Source organism: Phaethon lepturus, unplaced genomic scaffold (assembly GCF_000687285.1).
Source record: "Phaethon lepturus isolate BGI_N335 unplaced genomic scaffold, ASM68728v1 scaffold39420, whole genome shotgun sequence".
In the NCBI taxonomy this organism is placed as follows: Eukaryota; Metazoa; Chordata; class Aves; order Phaethontiformes; family Phaethontidae; genus Phaethon; species Phaethon lepturus.
This window is the reverse complement of record NW_010514758.1, coordinates 5,722-20,796: the sequence shown is the minus strand read 5'-3', so window position 1 is coordinate 20,796 and position 15,075 is coordinate 5,722. Positions and strand designations below refer to the sequence as shown.

At 35.0% G+C, this 15,075-nt stretch overlaps 1 protein-coding gene across 1 annotated transcript; it reads right to left on the bottom strand.

The window, feature by feature from the left end:
- Window positions 1-3,421: 3,421 nt before the first annotated feature.
- On the bottom strand, window positions 3,422-9,944 carry SPON2 (spondin 2, extracellular matrix protein). Its single transcript, XM_010293887.1, has 6 exons — window positions 9,844-9,944; window positions 8,819-9,044; window positions 8,235-8,458; window positions 7,775-7,966; window positions 6,515-6,689; window positions 3,422-4,287 (listed from the first exon to the last, which is right to left on the bottom strand). The coding sequence occupies exons 2-6, from the start codon at window positions 9,039-9,041 to the stop codon at window positions 4,109-4,111; spliced, it is 993 nt and encodes a 330-aa protein (XP_010292189.1). The 5' UTR covers window positions 9,042-9,044; window positions 9,844-9,944; the 3' UTR covers window positions 3,422-4,108.
- Between the last annotated feature and the right edge of the window lie 5,131 nt (window positions 9,945-15,075).

Below are 15,075 nucleotides of genomic sequence, written 5' to 3'. Positions count from 1 at the left end.
CTTTTTTGTCTCACACGCTCACAGTACCTGTATCACGGATATCTCTTGCATACTAATGCTTTTTTGTCTCACACGCTCACAGTACCTGTGTCACGGATACAACTCTTGCATACTAACGCCCATTAAACAGGATTCAGCTGACTTCAGAATCACTGTATCAAGTGTTAGATTTATTTTCTGAACATGTCAAATTTTGTCATGGAATAGTCTGAGTTACTTTATTATATTGGATCATTCATGATAGATCAGATATTCCCAATGTACTTCAATTACCTGGGACTGGGAATATCATTAAATGGACTTTTTGCCTTCAATGCCGTCAGGTACTCACTGATCTTTTGTTCGCACTCTAGTTACATCCTGCTGGGGACAGTGCTTATTCAGTGGTTAGAAAGGCTGACAGATGTTTCCCCTTCCCTTCTAGAAGTTAGGCACACATTGATTTCTGTGACCATGCTTAACTTTGTCAGTTGTGGCTAAGGTATTAGAACTATTTTTCAATGAATCCAAGACCGTGCCTTTTTGACAATTGCCTGCAACATTTGAGGCTTGGTGGACAAGATTTGGTCAGTTAGACTTGGCCTACTTATACAATACACTTACATAGTATAGAGTTGGCCCTCTGATACAGCTTCTCCTCAGTTGTGGAAAGGCATATTTACTTAACATAATGGAACAGCACCTCAAACAGCAGTTAGTAAGTTTGTTTCACACATACACCCTGGACATCCATCCTAGTCATTTTTGAGTATTTTGTAGACCAGTATGTCTGCCTCCTCCTCTAGTCCACGTAAGGCTCACGCAGCCAACATTTATGCGATGGTACCAGGGAGAGCTTTCCAGTTTTCAGTTCAGTTCAGTTCAGTTCAAAGATCACATCAGTCCCTCCCATATCCTGACATCTACAGAAGTACCCTGTTTTTTTCTGAGTCACTAACCACCAAGGTGCTGAATTGAATGTCTGCAGAGAAGTCACAGCCCATAGGAAAGCATAAAGATACATATATATAGCTTCAGCTGGCATCCCTACCTATCAGGATACAATAGGAAGAGTCTTCATGTGTTCACAGATAACTGTCCTTAAATGTCTTAAGGTACTAGACAAGTTGTTGTCAGTAACGATGTACCCTATTCCACTATAGGAATTGAATGTGGTGTTCATGGTTTTTGTAGGAGCACAGTTCAAGTCTGTGGTGAATTTTTTGCTGCTACGCTTACCTTTAACCATGTTTTCCATTCTGCAAGAATATCTGCCAAGGCATCAAAGCTGATTCTTTCTACAAAACAGTCTTGTTAAAAAAAAAAGTCTTTACAAATCCATTTCAAGTTTACTCATAAAGTGTTTTCTGTGATTAGTTTAACCCAGAAATTAATTTACCTATTTTCTTCCCTAAATCTCATGTATTTAGGACCACAACATCTTGGCTGCCAGCCATCTGTGACACTGGATGTAAGGGAAAAGGAAGGAAGAACTTCTCTGTGTTTCTTTGCTGTCCCAAAATTTTTAAGAAAAAATCCATGACTGTGCTGAAAGTAAAAGCCACAAAGGCCTAGCCATATCCACACAGGGATCTCATACATCACTAATCAGTTTAATAAAGATATGTTATGAAAAATATGCTTAATCATTAGAATGTGCTTCACTAGAAATCATTGTATCCACATTCTTGCCAAGAAATATGTCCAGCCCTAGTGCTTGCAAAGGGAATACCTGGAACTATATTCATGGCCAAACATTATACAGCCACAAAGACATCCTTAAAGAATGCCATGTTCACCAAGGTCATGCTTGTCTGCTTATCTGAAGTCACTGCTTATAAAAAACCCCATACCCAGGTAACTGACTGGATAGGAAACTTCTGCTTGAAGGTATCTGCAATAAATATTCATTTATGTAAACAGTCTAAATAGAAACTATTTATTACTAACTTGAGTTTCCTAAAGTGTGTTGGCCTTTTACATATACACTTCCCTTTCTACTCCACCTCTCACTCTCATCTCTTCTCCTTCAGTCTTCTTTGGGAAACTTTTGGCTTCAGGAGTTTGAGTAAACACTGGGACCGCCCCACTATCAAATCATGTCTTGTAGGACTGAAATCCTAGATGCGGGTTATGTATACAATTACAGATATTCTTCTACTGGACCTAGTCATTTAGTTGGACATGCTTCTGTTGAGGAAGCAAACTTTAGTGTTTAGAGGGCTTCCAGGAACGTTCCTCCAAGGATACCTTGTGGTTTGTGGGTTTGTTTTCCCTGAGTCATAGTTTAGACTTGCATCTGATTTCTGCCCATGACCTTTATTGAGTTTAGTTTATCACTTGTTGATCAATATATTTGAAATGAGTTCCTGTCCTCAGAGAGTATTTAAATATATACTACAACATATGCTTTTGTTTTTTGTGATGGTGATAACTATGTAACTATATAGTAAATAAGCTTAACAGAAAAGAAAACATAGAATGAGAAAAAAAAATATAAAAATAAGAAAGAAAATAGTTGAAAAGACAGAGAAATTAACTAAAAAAAAAAGAAAATGATAGTTTAATAATAGTATTTCCATTACAGAATGGAAACAGAGGAACCTGAAAAAAATAGGTATAATAAAGAGTAAGAGAAACAATTTTGAAAAACAGGCAACAGTGAGAATCTGAAGAACGTAAAATGTAGAAATTCCTATACTTAGTTCTAACAACTGTGCATTTATCAGCATTTACAGGACCAACTTAGTCTACTCTGATAAAGTTTCAAATTTCTTTGAGTCTTTGCAAGATTTATCTTCTGGAAAAAAAAATATAGAGAACCTTTTAAATGTTTCAGCCCTACAGAGAATACCCTGTGCTCCTTTAAGTACATAGTAAATTTTCTGATATTTGACATATTTCAAAAAGAACCTACTCAAATCAGCTCTCCTTTTCAATATCTGTGCTGTATATTGGTAAAATTGCAGTGTGCTGTAAAAGTTTTGTGGGCTGACTCTAAATATCTCCTACTGAACAGTGTTATTCCAAAATTCTTTTCCTAGTTGGTAGCCACAATTCTTTATAAGCCATATGTTACATTCATTTTATAACAGTTATTTAAACATTAAAACTTGCAGTCAGGAACAGTTTCTGACATATGGTGTTTTGTTATAGAACTCGGTTTTAGCTCATATTAAAACATCAGTAAATTTTATCTGTAAAAAGGTTAGGATGACACAAATAGCAGCAAACACATTTAAAGAAACATGAACACATTTACGATGTATATATAAAGATAACTATATAATTTATGTTATGGTCAACAGTGTTAACTTTGAGATAGTCATCTCACGAGGGACACGCACCAACATTCAGCCAGTTTTTAAATCTCAGCTAACACTTTTAGTTAAGTTCAGAGGTTTTTTATCTGAAAAATAGATATTTAGCATGTAGAATATATTAGAATCCACACTTCTAATTTTTTCTAGTAATTTTTTTTGGCCAAGTGTCCTCATGACAGATATTCTTCTCACTTTTGATAAAAAAAAACCAAAAAGGCATTTTTATGTATTCATAAGTCTCAAGAGAAGTTTACTCAGTTATACTATTGTCTTAACCATACTGCAGACATCTGGTCACTCTGAATTATGTAAGTAGTTTCTGAATAAATGCATGTTAAGCATGTTTAGAAAGACAACAAAACTGCCAATAAATTATAAAACATAATTTAGAGAGAAAATTAATTTCTAGGTATAAATAGCTGTAGACTGGCAAATTACAGTATCTAAGAATGTTAGTAGTTTAGATTTTGTGATTGAAAGATTTTTACGTGTGAAGTAGTCTTTTCAAATGTCTTCTTTTCTGCCACTAGAGGGTACTCCAAGAACTTACAGTATATTTATAGCAAGGATTTATTTGGGTTTTTTTGGTCTGTAAATGATCAAGTACTTTTGTCATACTAAATCTTAAGAATTTAACCCCCCAAAATCTTCATATTAAACAAAAGCTTTCAAAACCAGTCTAATATACCTTTTCAGCAAAATATTGCAGCATACCCAAATCATAAGGAACATTGACTGACATATAGTTTAGATTCAGATAAACTTATCCTACTTTTAAATTATCTAAATTATTATCTTTTTTTATTTCAGACACAATTCTCTGGTTCACATCCTGTTTCTTCATCCAGATTTGGACAGGGCATTCCATTGTTGGCAGGTTGAAGAAGTACAAAACGAGTTCTAATCTTGGTCCCTGTTTTTCTGCAAAGACCCCTACAGAGACCCCAGGAAGACCATTGTGAAACCTCACAGTCCAGTGGTGTTTCTGCAATATACACAATAAGAAGGTAACTTTACATAAATTCATGCTTAAGGTAAATACACAGTTAGCAAAGCACTGAGGAATGATGATCAAATAGTGTCCTTTCTTATACAAAAATACATGTGATTTTCATGAAACCCATATGTTGTCTCATAAATAAAAGTGTTTTCAGCTCCTAAGCTCATTGACACTGGTATTATTATTATTGCAGCCTAGAGACTGTCTGAGGTATTATATCAGTAGTGCAGCATATTATCTATTGAATTGAAACATAGAATTTTTCAAAGAAAACTATACTTAGAATAATTGCATTCAAAAGATTGCATTAAAAAACATTTACTGTCAATTTTATAACCCATTTGCCTTTGCATGGCGTACTAAAACCACCAGGATTAAAGCTTTTCTCTGGTTTATTTAGGTATATTTATATTTGTTTGCAGATAGATATTGTTCCTATAATTGTTCATATTGAATTCCATCTAACTTTTGTTCCAATTTGCTTCAGAAATAAACTCCCATTTTTTTATCATTAAATCATCTTGCTATAGTTCAGTATGTACACTACAGTTCCCTTTGCCACTGTCACTAGAGAAGCTTTTCAATACTAAAAGTGTTTTCAATATAGTTTTAAATTACTGCAAGAAAAGAAGTCTCTTCATAATGTGTACTTCCACTGAAAATACCTCTCATAAAAAGAGACTATTAGGTGACTATAATAGTCTATAGTCACTATAAGGTGACTATTCCTTAACAGGTTAAATAAAAATATTGCTTGTCAGAGGAAATTGCATCAAAACTGTGTATTACAGCAGTGGCTAAAATACTTGTGCACAAAACCAGCTTTAAATGCTGTACTGTGTCACTTCTGGTATAAATTTCTGCTATTACGGGGGAACTTGCCACTTCTGTTGATCACTCATTCCCGTGTTTCTAGAGGGAATGGACACAGTTTAATCTCTGGTAATTAAATCTGTCCTTTTGATTCTGGAATATGTTTATAAATAGACTGATTTACTGGCTAATATACAATAAGTTGGGGATATATGTTTAAACAGTACTTTTTAAATACCATACTTCAAATGCATTGTTTTAAATTTCTGTCCTAAAGAGGGCCAAATTTTCCTTTCAAATATGGTGGGAAAGGCATGTGACTGAAAATGAGATATGTAGTACTCACTTAGAATATGCCTTGTTTACTAATAGAAATACATTAAAACACTATAAATTGATAGAGAAATACATTTATGAAAGTATAAATCATGCATTATCAGATATGTAGGGAATGAGATTTATTTTAACAATTGTGAGGTGACTTCAACACCGAGCTAGAGGTATGCAATCTTCAGACATACTGGAGAGACTCTGCATTGGGGATTAGGATCAGGAACATCTGCATTAGGATTAGGAACACATTGGGGATTTAGCCTGTTGCTGTCTCTCAAATAGTATTTAGGATGTTGGTATTCTTATTCTTAACCCTTCTTCTTACACTTTGTAAAAATCCACCAGAAAAGCGTAAAGAGAAAATCTCAATGGACACTGTCTATCTGCTATTTTTCCTTTAGAGCAAATATTATGTTAATTATGTATTTGTTAGTTTTGAGATTTGAAAATTACCCTTAAGACTGACTTGAGTCAGTAGTTTGCATGTCTTCCTACTTGAACAAGGTTATTAGCTAATATTTTTAAGAAAAGGACAATGAAAGAGAGCATTATTTTTGTTGTCAGGATGTATGTTTCTATCACAAATATGTCCAAATCAATTGAATTATATCCAATCTTATTGCACATAACTATCCAGCCCTCTGATCCTCAGACAGTAATAGTTCTTTTGCTCCATCATCATGTTAAAACTTAAGGATGAGTATTTACTTCAAAGTTGCAAAGAATTTGGAAACTCTGATTCAGATCAAGTGTTGTTTATTTCTCATAAAATTCACTATGCTGATCTATGCTGATACTAAGGCTTGAGTAACCCTTACTGTGGGTATAACCCAAACCTTTGAACTATAGCTCAAATATGCAATCCCTTCCTTATTCTTCCAGGGATTCTTTTTTTATGCCAACTGGCTTGTTTTATTTCCCATGTGTGAGTCTGGAAACTATTCCTATGCAGACAGGAGAATATTTTGCCTAATCACCTATTTCATCCACATCACCTGCCAGATTTCCACGTATTTTCTGAGTGAATGGAAATAACGGAATTGAGCATATCAAACTACTCACTTACCTGAGACAGAGTCTATTATTTCGTTGCTTTTAGCTGGAACATTAAGATAAGGTGCAGGAAGACCCAGCTGGTTTTTCTTTAATTTCACCATTGTTACTTGAGCAATAGGTGGCAAAATTTTGAGTTTGGGATAGTAAAACGAGTTTGCTGGGTGACTTGGAGAGGAACAAGTGATCTGTGAAATAAAAAGGGGAACCTTAAAGAAACTATATCATATTAGTAAGAAGATAATTGTAAAATCATATTTAGACAACACGTTAATACTCTTTGGCAAGTAAAATGCATATAACCAGTTTCTATGAACCTCGGTTCACACAACTACCGCTGGTAATCCCAGAATTTTTATGCGTAATGATTTGAGACTGGGCACAATGAATTGTGCCAACCTTTGGATAGAGGACTGCAGTGGGAGGTACTGAAAAAAGAGTAATGTAGGGAATGGTTTGATAGAAGGAAGTGGGTATTACAAGGAAGAACACAAGGGTATTAAATAACAGTATTAGGTATGCTATAGCAACTGTCGTATGGACATAAAAGACCAAATGTATTGTTTTCCAGCTTCTCTGTTCCTTTTCTCATTATTCATCAACACAGCATTTTGCTCTAGAAAAGCTGACTTTAAAGAAAACATCATTAACTCAATGTTTATAGTATTCAAAACATTTGAATCAAAATCCTGTGTTCCCCACCACCCTTAAGTGACAAAAGCAAAGTATGAGGCATATAGAATATCAACCAAGTAAGATAGATTGAAAGTGGTGTCACCACAGTAGCGATGAAGTTCTCCGCTCCCTTCCTTTATCTCCTTTCCTTCAGCTCCTTTCCCTCAAATGTAACAGTTTCAGGTTCCAGCAATGCTTTTGACTGAAAACACTTCCCCATATCAGTATTCACTACTAAGAATTTTCCTGTTTAAATACGTATTTAGTAAAGCCAGAACTGTTGTGAATATTTTTATTTTTCCTGTGTTTTAAGAATTGTTAAAAATGATCTAAAAATAGTCAGCTTTTACAGAAAATACTTTAAATTCAGAGCCAAATTCATCTGTAATTACCTAATAAATTTGAAAGATACAGAAAATAAACAAAAGCAGTAGGTTTATCAGCTATGTAATGAATCCATACATAGAGAGCATCAGCACTCTCAAATACTGAAAGCAGTTTCACAACAGTCTATCATGTAGTCACAGGATAGTTATCTTTTAAAGGGAGGACTCAAAACACATAGGTATGAAGTGCTATATTATGTACCTACACCTACCTCTGTAACTGTGTCCTGTGGAATAGTGGCAAAGTTTGGGGAGGAAAATGTGAAACCACTATCCGTCCCAGCGTCATATGGAAATAGATCTACTGATACTTCTTCCATCCAGTGGCCTCCTTCACAGAGATTTAGGCTGTCAATACCCACAAACCAGTCAGGACTTGGAACAATTCGTACAACAAATGAAACCTAATGAAACAAAATGATCTATCAGGATTGTGTCACTTATTTTGAAATGCTCCAGTCCTGCTTACAGTAATTTTAACTTAAAATTTTGGAAAGAAATGTCATTATACTATTCTGCTTTATGGAACCTGTACAGTACTCCCTGCAATGTGGCATGCTTTTTAGTAACTCTTTGCATTATATTGTTCCTACAAGTGAGAACTCAAATATTTAATTATGGGTGCTAGTGACATAAACCAAACTTTTAAAATTAATATGTACATTTACTTACTAAGGGATGTCTTGAATGCACTTCTAATTCAGTGGAGGTTTGTCCTGTACCAGTGGAAATGGCAGGAGCAGAGAAGATTCCATGTACACTCTGAATTTTCTCTCCAGCTTCTTCTATTTCTTTCATTAATACCCATGCTTCACCCTTTTCAGCAAAATCACGTACACCATTGCTGGCATATTCATTTTTTTTCCACATGTTGTAGTCAGAACTATGAGTAACACCTATTTGAGTGAATACATAGCATGACATAAAAGTCTGGTTTCAATTGTCCCTATTTCTTTAATTTCTCTTTTTTATTTCTGAGGTTAAAAAAAAGTGTATAAAATGAATGAACACTAAAACATTTGGCTTATCACTGTTTATTGCAGCTGCAGCCAGTTGAAAACAGAAGTCAATTGAAAACAGTTGTGGATTTTTGAAAGCATTGTGGATACTTCAATTTCTGCATTCCATTCTTAATAACTTAATAAGCTACTTTTTCCCTTTTTCATTAGTTATCTTAAAATCGACTATTAAAAAGAAAAAAGATCACAGTGGTCAAGAGATTTGTGTGTTCTTAAAACTGTATATACTTCACTTACCTAGCATTGATGACCACTGTGCTGGGGGCCTGTAAAGTGGATACTGCTTAGGGAAAGCAGTCTGACTCCATTTCCCTGTGAAGATTATGCTGTACTTAGCAAGTTCCTCTGCTGTGCAAATAGAATCATCACCCACAGGCAAACCGCTGGCATAACCGAGTACTGTTAAAAGCAATGTCCAGATAATTTTACAGGAGCAGTAGACAAACATCAAGTTTTCCATTCCCTTCCACACAAAAAGAAAAAAATATGTTAGCCGTATTAGTCACTCTAAATTCAAAATTGAATAACAGTTACCTAATAAAATGTAACATATGATAAGTTATAACCAAAAAGAAAGAATGTATCTGAAACACTAAAAATTATTATGCTTCTAGAAACATTATTATAATGCTTTCAGATTCGATATTTCCACGCTATATACTACAAATCTGTAACTCTACCTGGGACAAGTGTTTCTAATGAAAATAAAAATATCTTAACCTTGTCCATAGTACTACCTCTGCGAAAAATCTGTTTCTGATTTTCTTTTGAAATCTTATTAGAGTCACATCTTGAATTAATTAGAGTAGCAACTGTTTCTGTGGAAAACATTAGTGGTGTATTTATTCTTCTAAAGATCAAATTGCAGGTTACTTTGCCAAAAGAAATGATTTATTTTAAATTTGTGTTCTACAAAGGCTTTTTTATGGCATAACATTTCAAGTCAAATACATTTCATATTTACATAATTTACTTTGCTGTTATAACTTGTGCATTAAAAAATACTTTGTAATTGCTTCAGATTGGTTAAGCTACACAGTTGTTAAAAACCAATATTTTTAACAAGTTGCTGTCATAGATTGTGCAAATTTTATTTTTAAATTAACATGGTAACTGCATCAGACTATTGAACTCCAGCAATTGTTCAAAATAACAGCCTTAAAAATATATTTTTAAATGCTTTTGTCCTTTGAGAAAACTATACAAATATAACTAAAATGCTAATAATATATTAATTTGTAAAAAGAGCTGTGTATACTCACTAAATATTTCCTCTGGAGCACTGGTAGGGGGAGAGCACCTGCTTTTGCTGGCAGCTGAGTTGGTCTGCAAGAGAAGACAGTAGGAGTCTTGCTATTTATGCCTGAAGAGGGTCCCTTTGGTCCAACAATTATTGTAATCTTTAGACTTTCCAGGTTTGCAAAAAGCATGCCATCTTCTTCTCTGCAGTATTTTTGATGGACTATCAGAGATTTCCTCTCTGTCAACTGGTTCAGGTTCCTATCAGAAGATTGTGATGCCGAATAGACGAAATGCTTTAAAAAAATACCTTGGATTCTTGTTAACAGTTCGCCTTTTCTGGTGCCTTTACAGTTCTCTGCTCTTATTAATGCCTCCAAGCTATACAAATGAACTCAGTCCAACACTGAGATAGTTCTCGTGAATACACTTTAAATGAGAAGCATGTTTTCTTGTAAGTTTTATTGTCTGACAGATGCTCCTTCCAAACATTTACAGAGAGCTTGCTCACTCTCACACACCATATGTATGTGTTCAAATAAAAGGGGTGAGGCAGCTAAAAAAGTCAAGAGGAAAAAAAAAGTTACATTTCATAATTGCACATACTCACACAGACTGTGTCTCCTGCAAATATGAATTAATTTAAAGCAGTACAGTGTATATTTTTGTGTTCTACAGTACCGTATGCTGGATGATGAAAGGGCTCTGTAACATTGTGGTTTCTTTGGAACGAGTGGTTTTGGGAAGCTCTGAGATTTTTCTTAGCTGTCTTCAGAGTAAAAACCCCAAATAAAAATCTTATTATTACACTTAAATCATACACCCTCTGTAGCACAGTACATATATTTACATTGCTAAAATTATTTAATTTGTCTATGAAAAATTATGTATAATACGGTGACCCAATTAAGAAATAATGTTTAATGTTTATTTTAAATTATTTTCCCCTCCACCTTTCATATAAGAGAAAACAAGGGCTTTGTGCCATGCTTATAAGGTTAACAAATGTTATTGTGGTTGATCAGCAAAGGAAGTTAAGTTCAAAAGTTTACAGCGAACCATGAAGAAAGTCTTTCATAGAGCCTTCTTTTGAAATTGTGAGGAATTTCACTTAAGTACTTCCACAGAACTCTAATATGATGGTACAGCATATGGAAAAAAAACCCAGTTATTTTTCAGATTAAACTCCCAGGCCATCATAGGTATATAACTTAAGTGACACACTATTGTCCACCCGGAGGGGGTTACCAAACAACCAGTTTGAGCTTTGTGGTACTTCAGCTGGAAACTTACCCTTCCCCTCTGCCCCCTACCCCATGGTAAATCAAAAGAAAAGCCAAGGGTGAATTAACAGGGCTGTCTGAATGGAATTTCCACTGATGATTCCCCTGGCAAAATGGATTCTATTGCAAGTTTCAACACAGATGGATTCAGCACCCATAACACAATTCCTGTATATCTGAATAGATTATGGGAATTCTGTAGCAGGTTAAGCCACCTAGACATGGACGTGCGTCTTTATTTCCAAGGCCACTTCCTCCATCCTATGATAAGGCAATGTTTTCCATAATTCATTTCTGTTCCAGGAGCCAGACTCCACTAAGAAAAAGAGCAGAGAGACTTCATGGGTACTTTTATACCAGTTCTTTGAGTGCTTGTTGAAGGATGATATTTGAATTACACCCAGCTCACTCACTCCTATGCACAGAATTCCAGATCCATAGGTTCCTTAGAGAATAGAGTCTATTTGCATGAGAAGTGGGTGATCTTTCCAGCCCACGCATCCCTCGAGAAGAACTATACAAAAGTCCCACAAGTTTTAAAGTATATTGCTCAGAGCACTGTTAAAATTACTTAAGGTTTACTTGTTTATTACTAAGTAGCTTTAAACTTCAGTAGGTTTTGTTGCTTATCATCACAATTACTGAACCAGTTAACTTCACATATTGAAACATACTGTGACACTTCCAGGACAACACTTAAAATGGGAACAAAGCAATTAGCTCTGGATCCAGCACAGAACTATTTAATATAGCAGACTAACCTTTTCCTTTCGAAGAAAAATTACTGCCAAAAGGCACATCACCAGACTAGGTCATTCTGGTTCCATGACTACATGTTGTGAATGTATCCAGGAACAGGACAATACATGCAGACTGCATAATTTGGCACAGCTATTATAAGAAAAACTTACTAAATGATAAAAGTAACTGAATCGTTGGAAGTCATTAACTTGGGAGGTCATTTGAGGTTTCTAAGTACAGAGTAGAAAAACAAATATCAAAAATCACAGAAGTTATAGTTGATTGTCCCTTGGAATTGGAGTGCATGATGCTTTGTACTGAGCATCGAAGAGCCTTTCGAGTTCTACAATTCTGTGTAATCAGTTTACCCTTCTTCTAGAGCTCCATTACTCAAATTTCTTGAGGTTATCATACTCTTCAACATCAGACACGCAGTTAATGGAATACAACTGAGTCTAGATCTTTTACTTTCCTACACTGTGGGAATGAGACACTTTGAAGCATTTTAGTTTGAAAAAACAGAGGGATTTTTTCCTCAAAGGCTGCATATACTTACAGGGAAACTCAATTATGGTCCTTATTCTTCTTCTCTGATTCTGGTCCAGAATGGAGGTTTGCTTCCTTATGATTCCTACACTGGACCTTTCCCGTTTTGCAATGAAGGTTCTACCATGACAGATTTGTCAGGAAGGATTAAAATCTTCAGGAACTACAGCCTCATTCTTGTCTTTGTTGGATTCATAATTATATTGTTGGCAAAATAAAACAACTGTAAATTTTATTTAATTATCTTCTCTCCTCTCCCCACCCTCCCACCCCCATGGCTGAAGAAGGGGGAAAACAAAGGAAAACTTACCTAGTAATGTTGTCAGAAAATACTAACTTGAGGACTTCCAGTCTTATTTCTTCACATAGAAATTGTGCTAAGCATAATCAGTCTCTGACATTGTGAAGGACAACAAAACACCAAATTTAGTATCTCATAGATAGGAAAACAAACAAACAAACAAAAAAAAAAACCCAGAAGAAAACCCAGATTTCCACTCAATGGATTAGTTTTATGACTGGGAAGCCATAGATGCCAAATTTCTGTGGCACAGCAATTGTAGAAAAAATTGCTGTGGAATCAGAATCTATGCTTGCATTCCTTCTTCAGTTTGTATATCCCATTAGAAAGCAGCTGAAAACTCATGGAAAACTGGGAGAAAACCCTCTTCTATTTAGCAACTATTTTACCTGTATATAAAATTGGACTTTTTTCTTTCTCTTTTACAGCAAAACACCTTTTGTGTTTCAAGTTTGTGTCTCTTCAGGTACATCTATTTCCTATCCATATGCATACCTCTATGCTTGAGGGAGTAGGCATACAAAGCTTTTTTTAATTAACCATTAGTGTCAAAATGTGCCTTGTGTTTAACTTTACTTGCAGAAGCACGCAACTTCTGCTGGTTTATGTCAATAAGACAACAGTCTTACAGTTTCTGCAGGCTTTACCAAAATTCACAGGGTGAAAGCTGGTAAGTATAAAACAAAAATGGTGTCCAGATATTTTTGGTTTTAAATGACAGTCATAACTGTGTCTAAAATATTATGTATTTTTCCTAACTGAAAATAATTAATAAAACAAGAAAACAAGGGAAAAAACCCTACTTAAAAATATAGTAGTACAGTCAGTATCATGTTGATTCTTGAGTCATTTACTCCATATGAAATGGTTATATGAACATGTTTAGGCTGTCACACAGGAATATAACATATTAAAAGGGTGTAATTTCATTTTGATTAGTCAGAGAATAATTTATCCCTTCCTTTGGTAAGCAACAAGATTGGCATGATTAGTTATGACTTTTCTATTAAACTGTAAGGTTAAGAGAAAGGAGATTTAACTAACGTGATTGATCTGAAATTAATTTACCCACCTTTATTCAAAACAGAAGTTCCAGAAATTTTGTATCTATACTCCTGAACTATTACCATGCATTAAAATTTGACTAAATTTCCATTTTGCTAGTGAGGAGTATATGTGCAACTTTGATATTCATAGGCAGATTAATATGCTTATAGCTAGTTAGCATCTCTTTGTCTACAAAGAAAAACGTAACATGGTATTACTTAAGGATTATACACCCATACTTTCTCTCCTGTAGTTACCATGGATACACATACGATTATGGACACTCAGCAATGCCAAAAGGTTTACATTCAGTCAAAACCCTCTGAGCTCTAAGTTGTAAAATCTCAGTACCAGAGTAGCAAGCAGCAGAATATTTTATCATGGAGAAACTGTGGTGTTGGCTTGGAAGCTTTTATAATATAAAGCATTTACATAAGAGAATAAAATATTCCCAATATTGGATGGTACAACAGGAGTGAAGGTAGCTTTAATCTCTATTAATCTTTTGGGATAACAATTTAGTTTGCAGATTAAGGTACCTAAAATGAGTGTATACATATGAACTAGATCTGTAAATTGCCACTATATATAATGGAGGTCTAGTCATTATAGTTGATAGAGAGCAGTCACATTCTGCATTCTTCTGTTATCTGTATTTAAGTCACTTCTAGTACTGAAAAACTTATTATGGTCCAAATCAAGGTCCCCTGTGACAGTGACCAGAGACTGTGTTTCTTTTTGGGCTTCTTCCCCTGCCCATATCTTAGGTTCATTGAAACTATGCAACAATAGAAACCATATAATCTTTTCTGTTTTCCAAAACAATTTGCAAGAAGATGCTAGAATCCCACCCTTTTCTGCATCCCAGCTTCTTATTTTCATCTCCTTTACACCAGTAGCAGCTTTGCTACACAGTGAGACAAACTGAAGAACTGATGCAGTTAATAGCAAATCCTTCTAAGTTAGCTTTCAGTTAACTAGTTCCTTCATTTGACCTACTATTTGACACAAAAAACACACCAGAACAAGCAGCTCCCAACAGAGAAGAGGATGGGAGTAGCCATGTCAGTGGCAATATAGGGTTCAATTTACATGAAAGTGGCAGTGTAACCATAGGTTACACGTTGCTTAGTGAGACTAGGGATTGTATCTGTCAGTGCATCCATTGCCTGGCAGTTCTTTTGGCTATTCCAGTTTGCTGAGCTCTCTAGTACCCAAGGTGTTTGACTTTTCTGGATAGCCACCTTCACCAGCACTTTTGGTTTCTTAATCTGTCATTTATCATACTAACGTAAAAGCTGTCTTCCATTGTATAAGTATACTTCAGAAATCAACTA

Coding starts and splice junctions, on each gene's coding strand:
- SPON2 (XM_010293887.1), bottom strand. CDS start 9,041: ATGGAAAACTTGATGTTTGTCTACTGCTCCTGTAAAATTATCTGGACA. Junction 8,459..8,818: donor ACAGTGGTCATCAATGCTAG/GTAAGTGAAGTA, acceptor TCACTCAAATAG/GTGTTACTCATAGTTCTGAC. Junction 7,967..8,234: donor TGCATTCAAGACATCCCTTA/GTAAGTAAATGT, acceptor TTGTTTCATTAG/GTTTCATTTGTTGTACGAAT.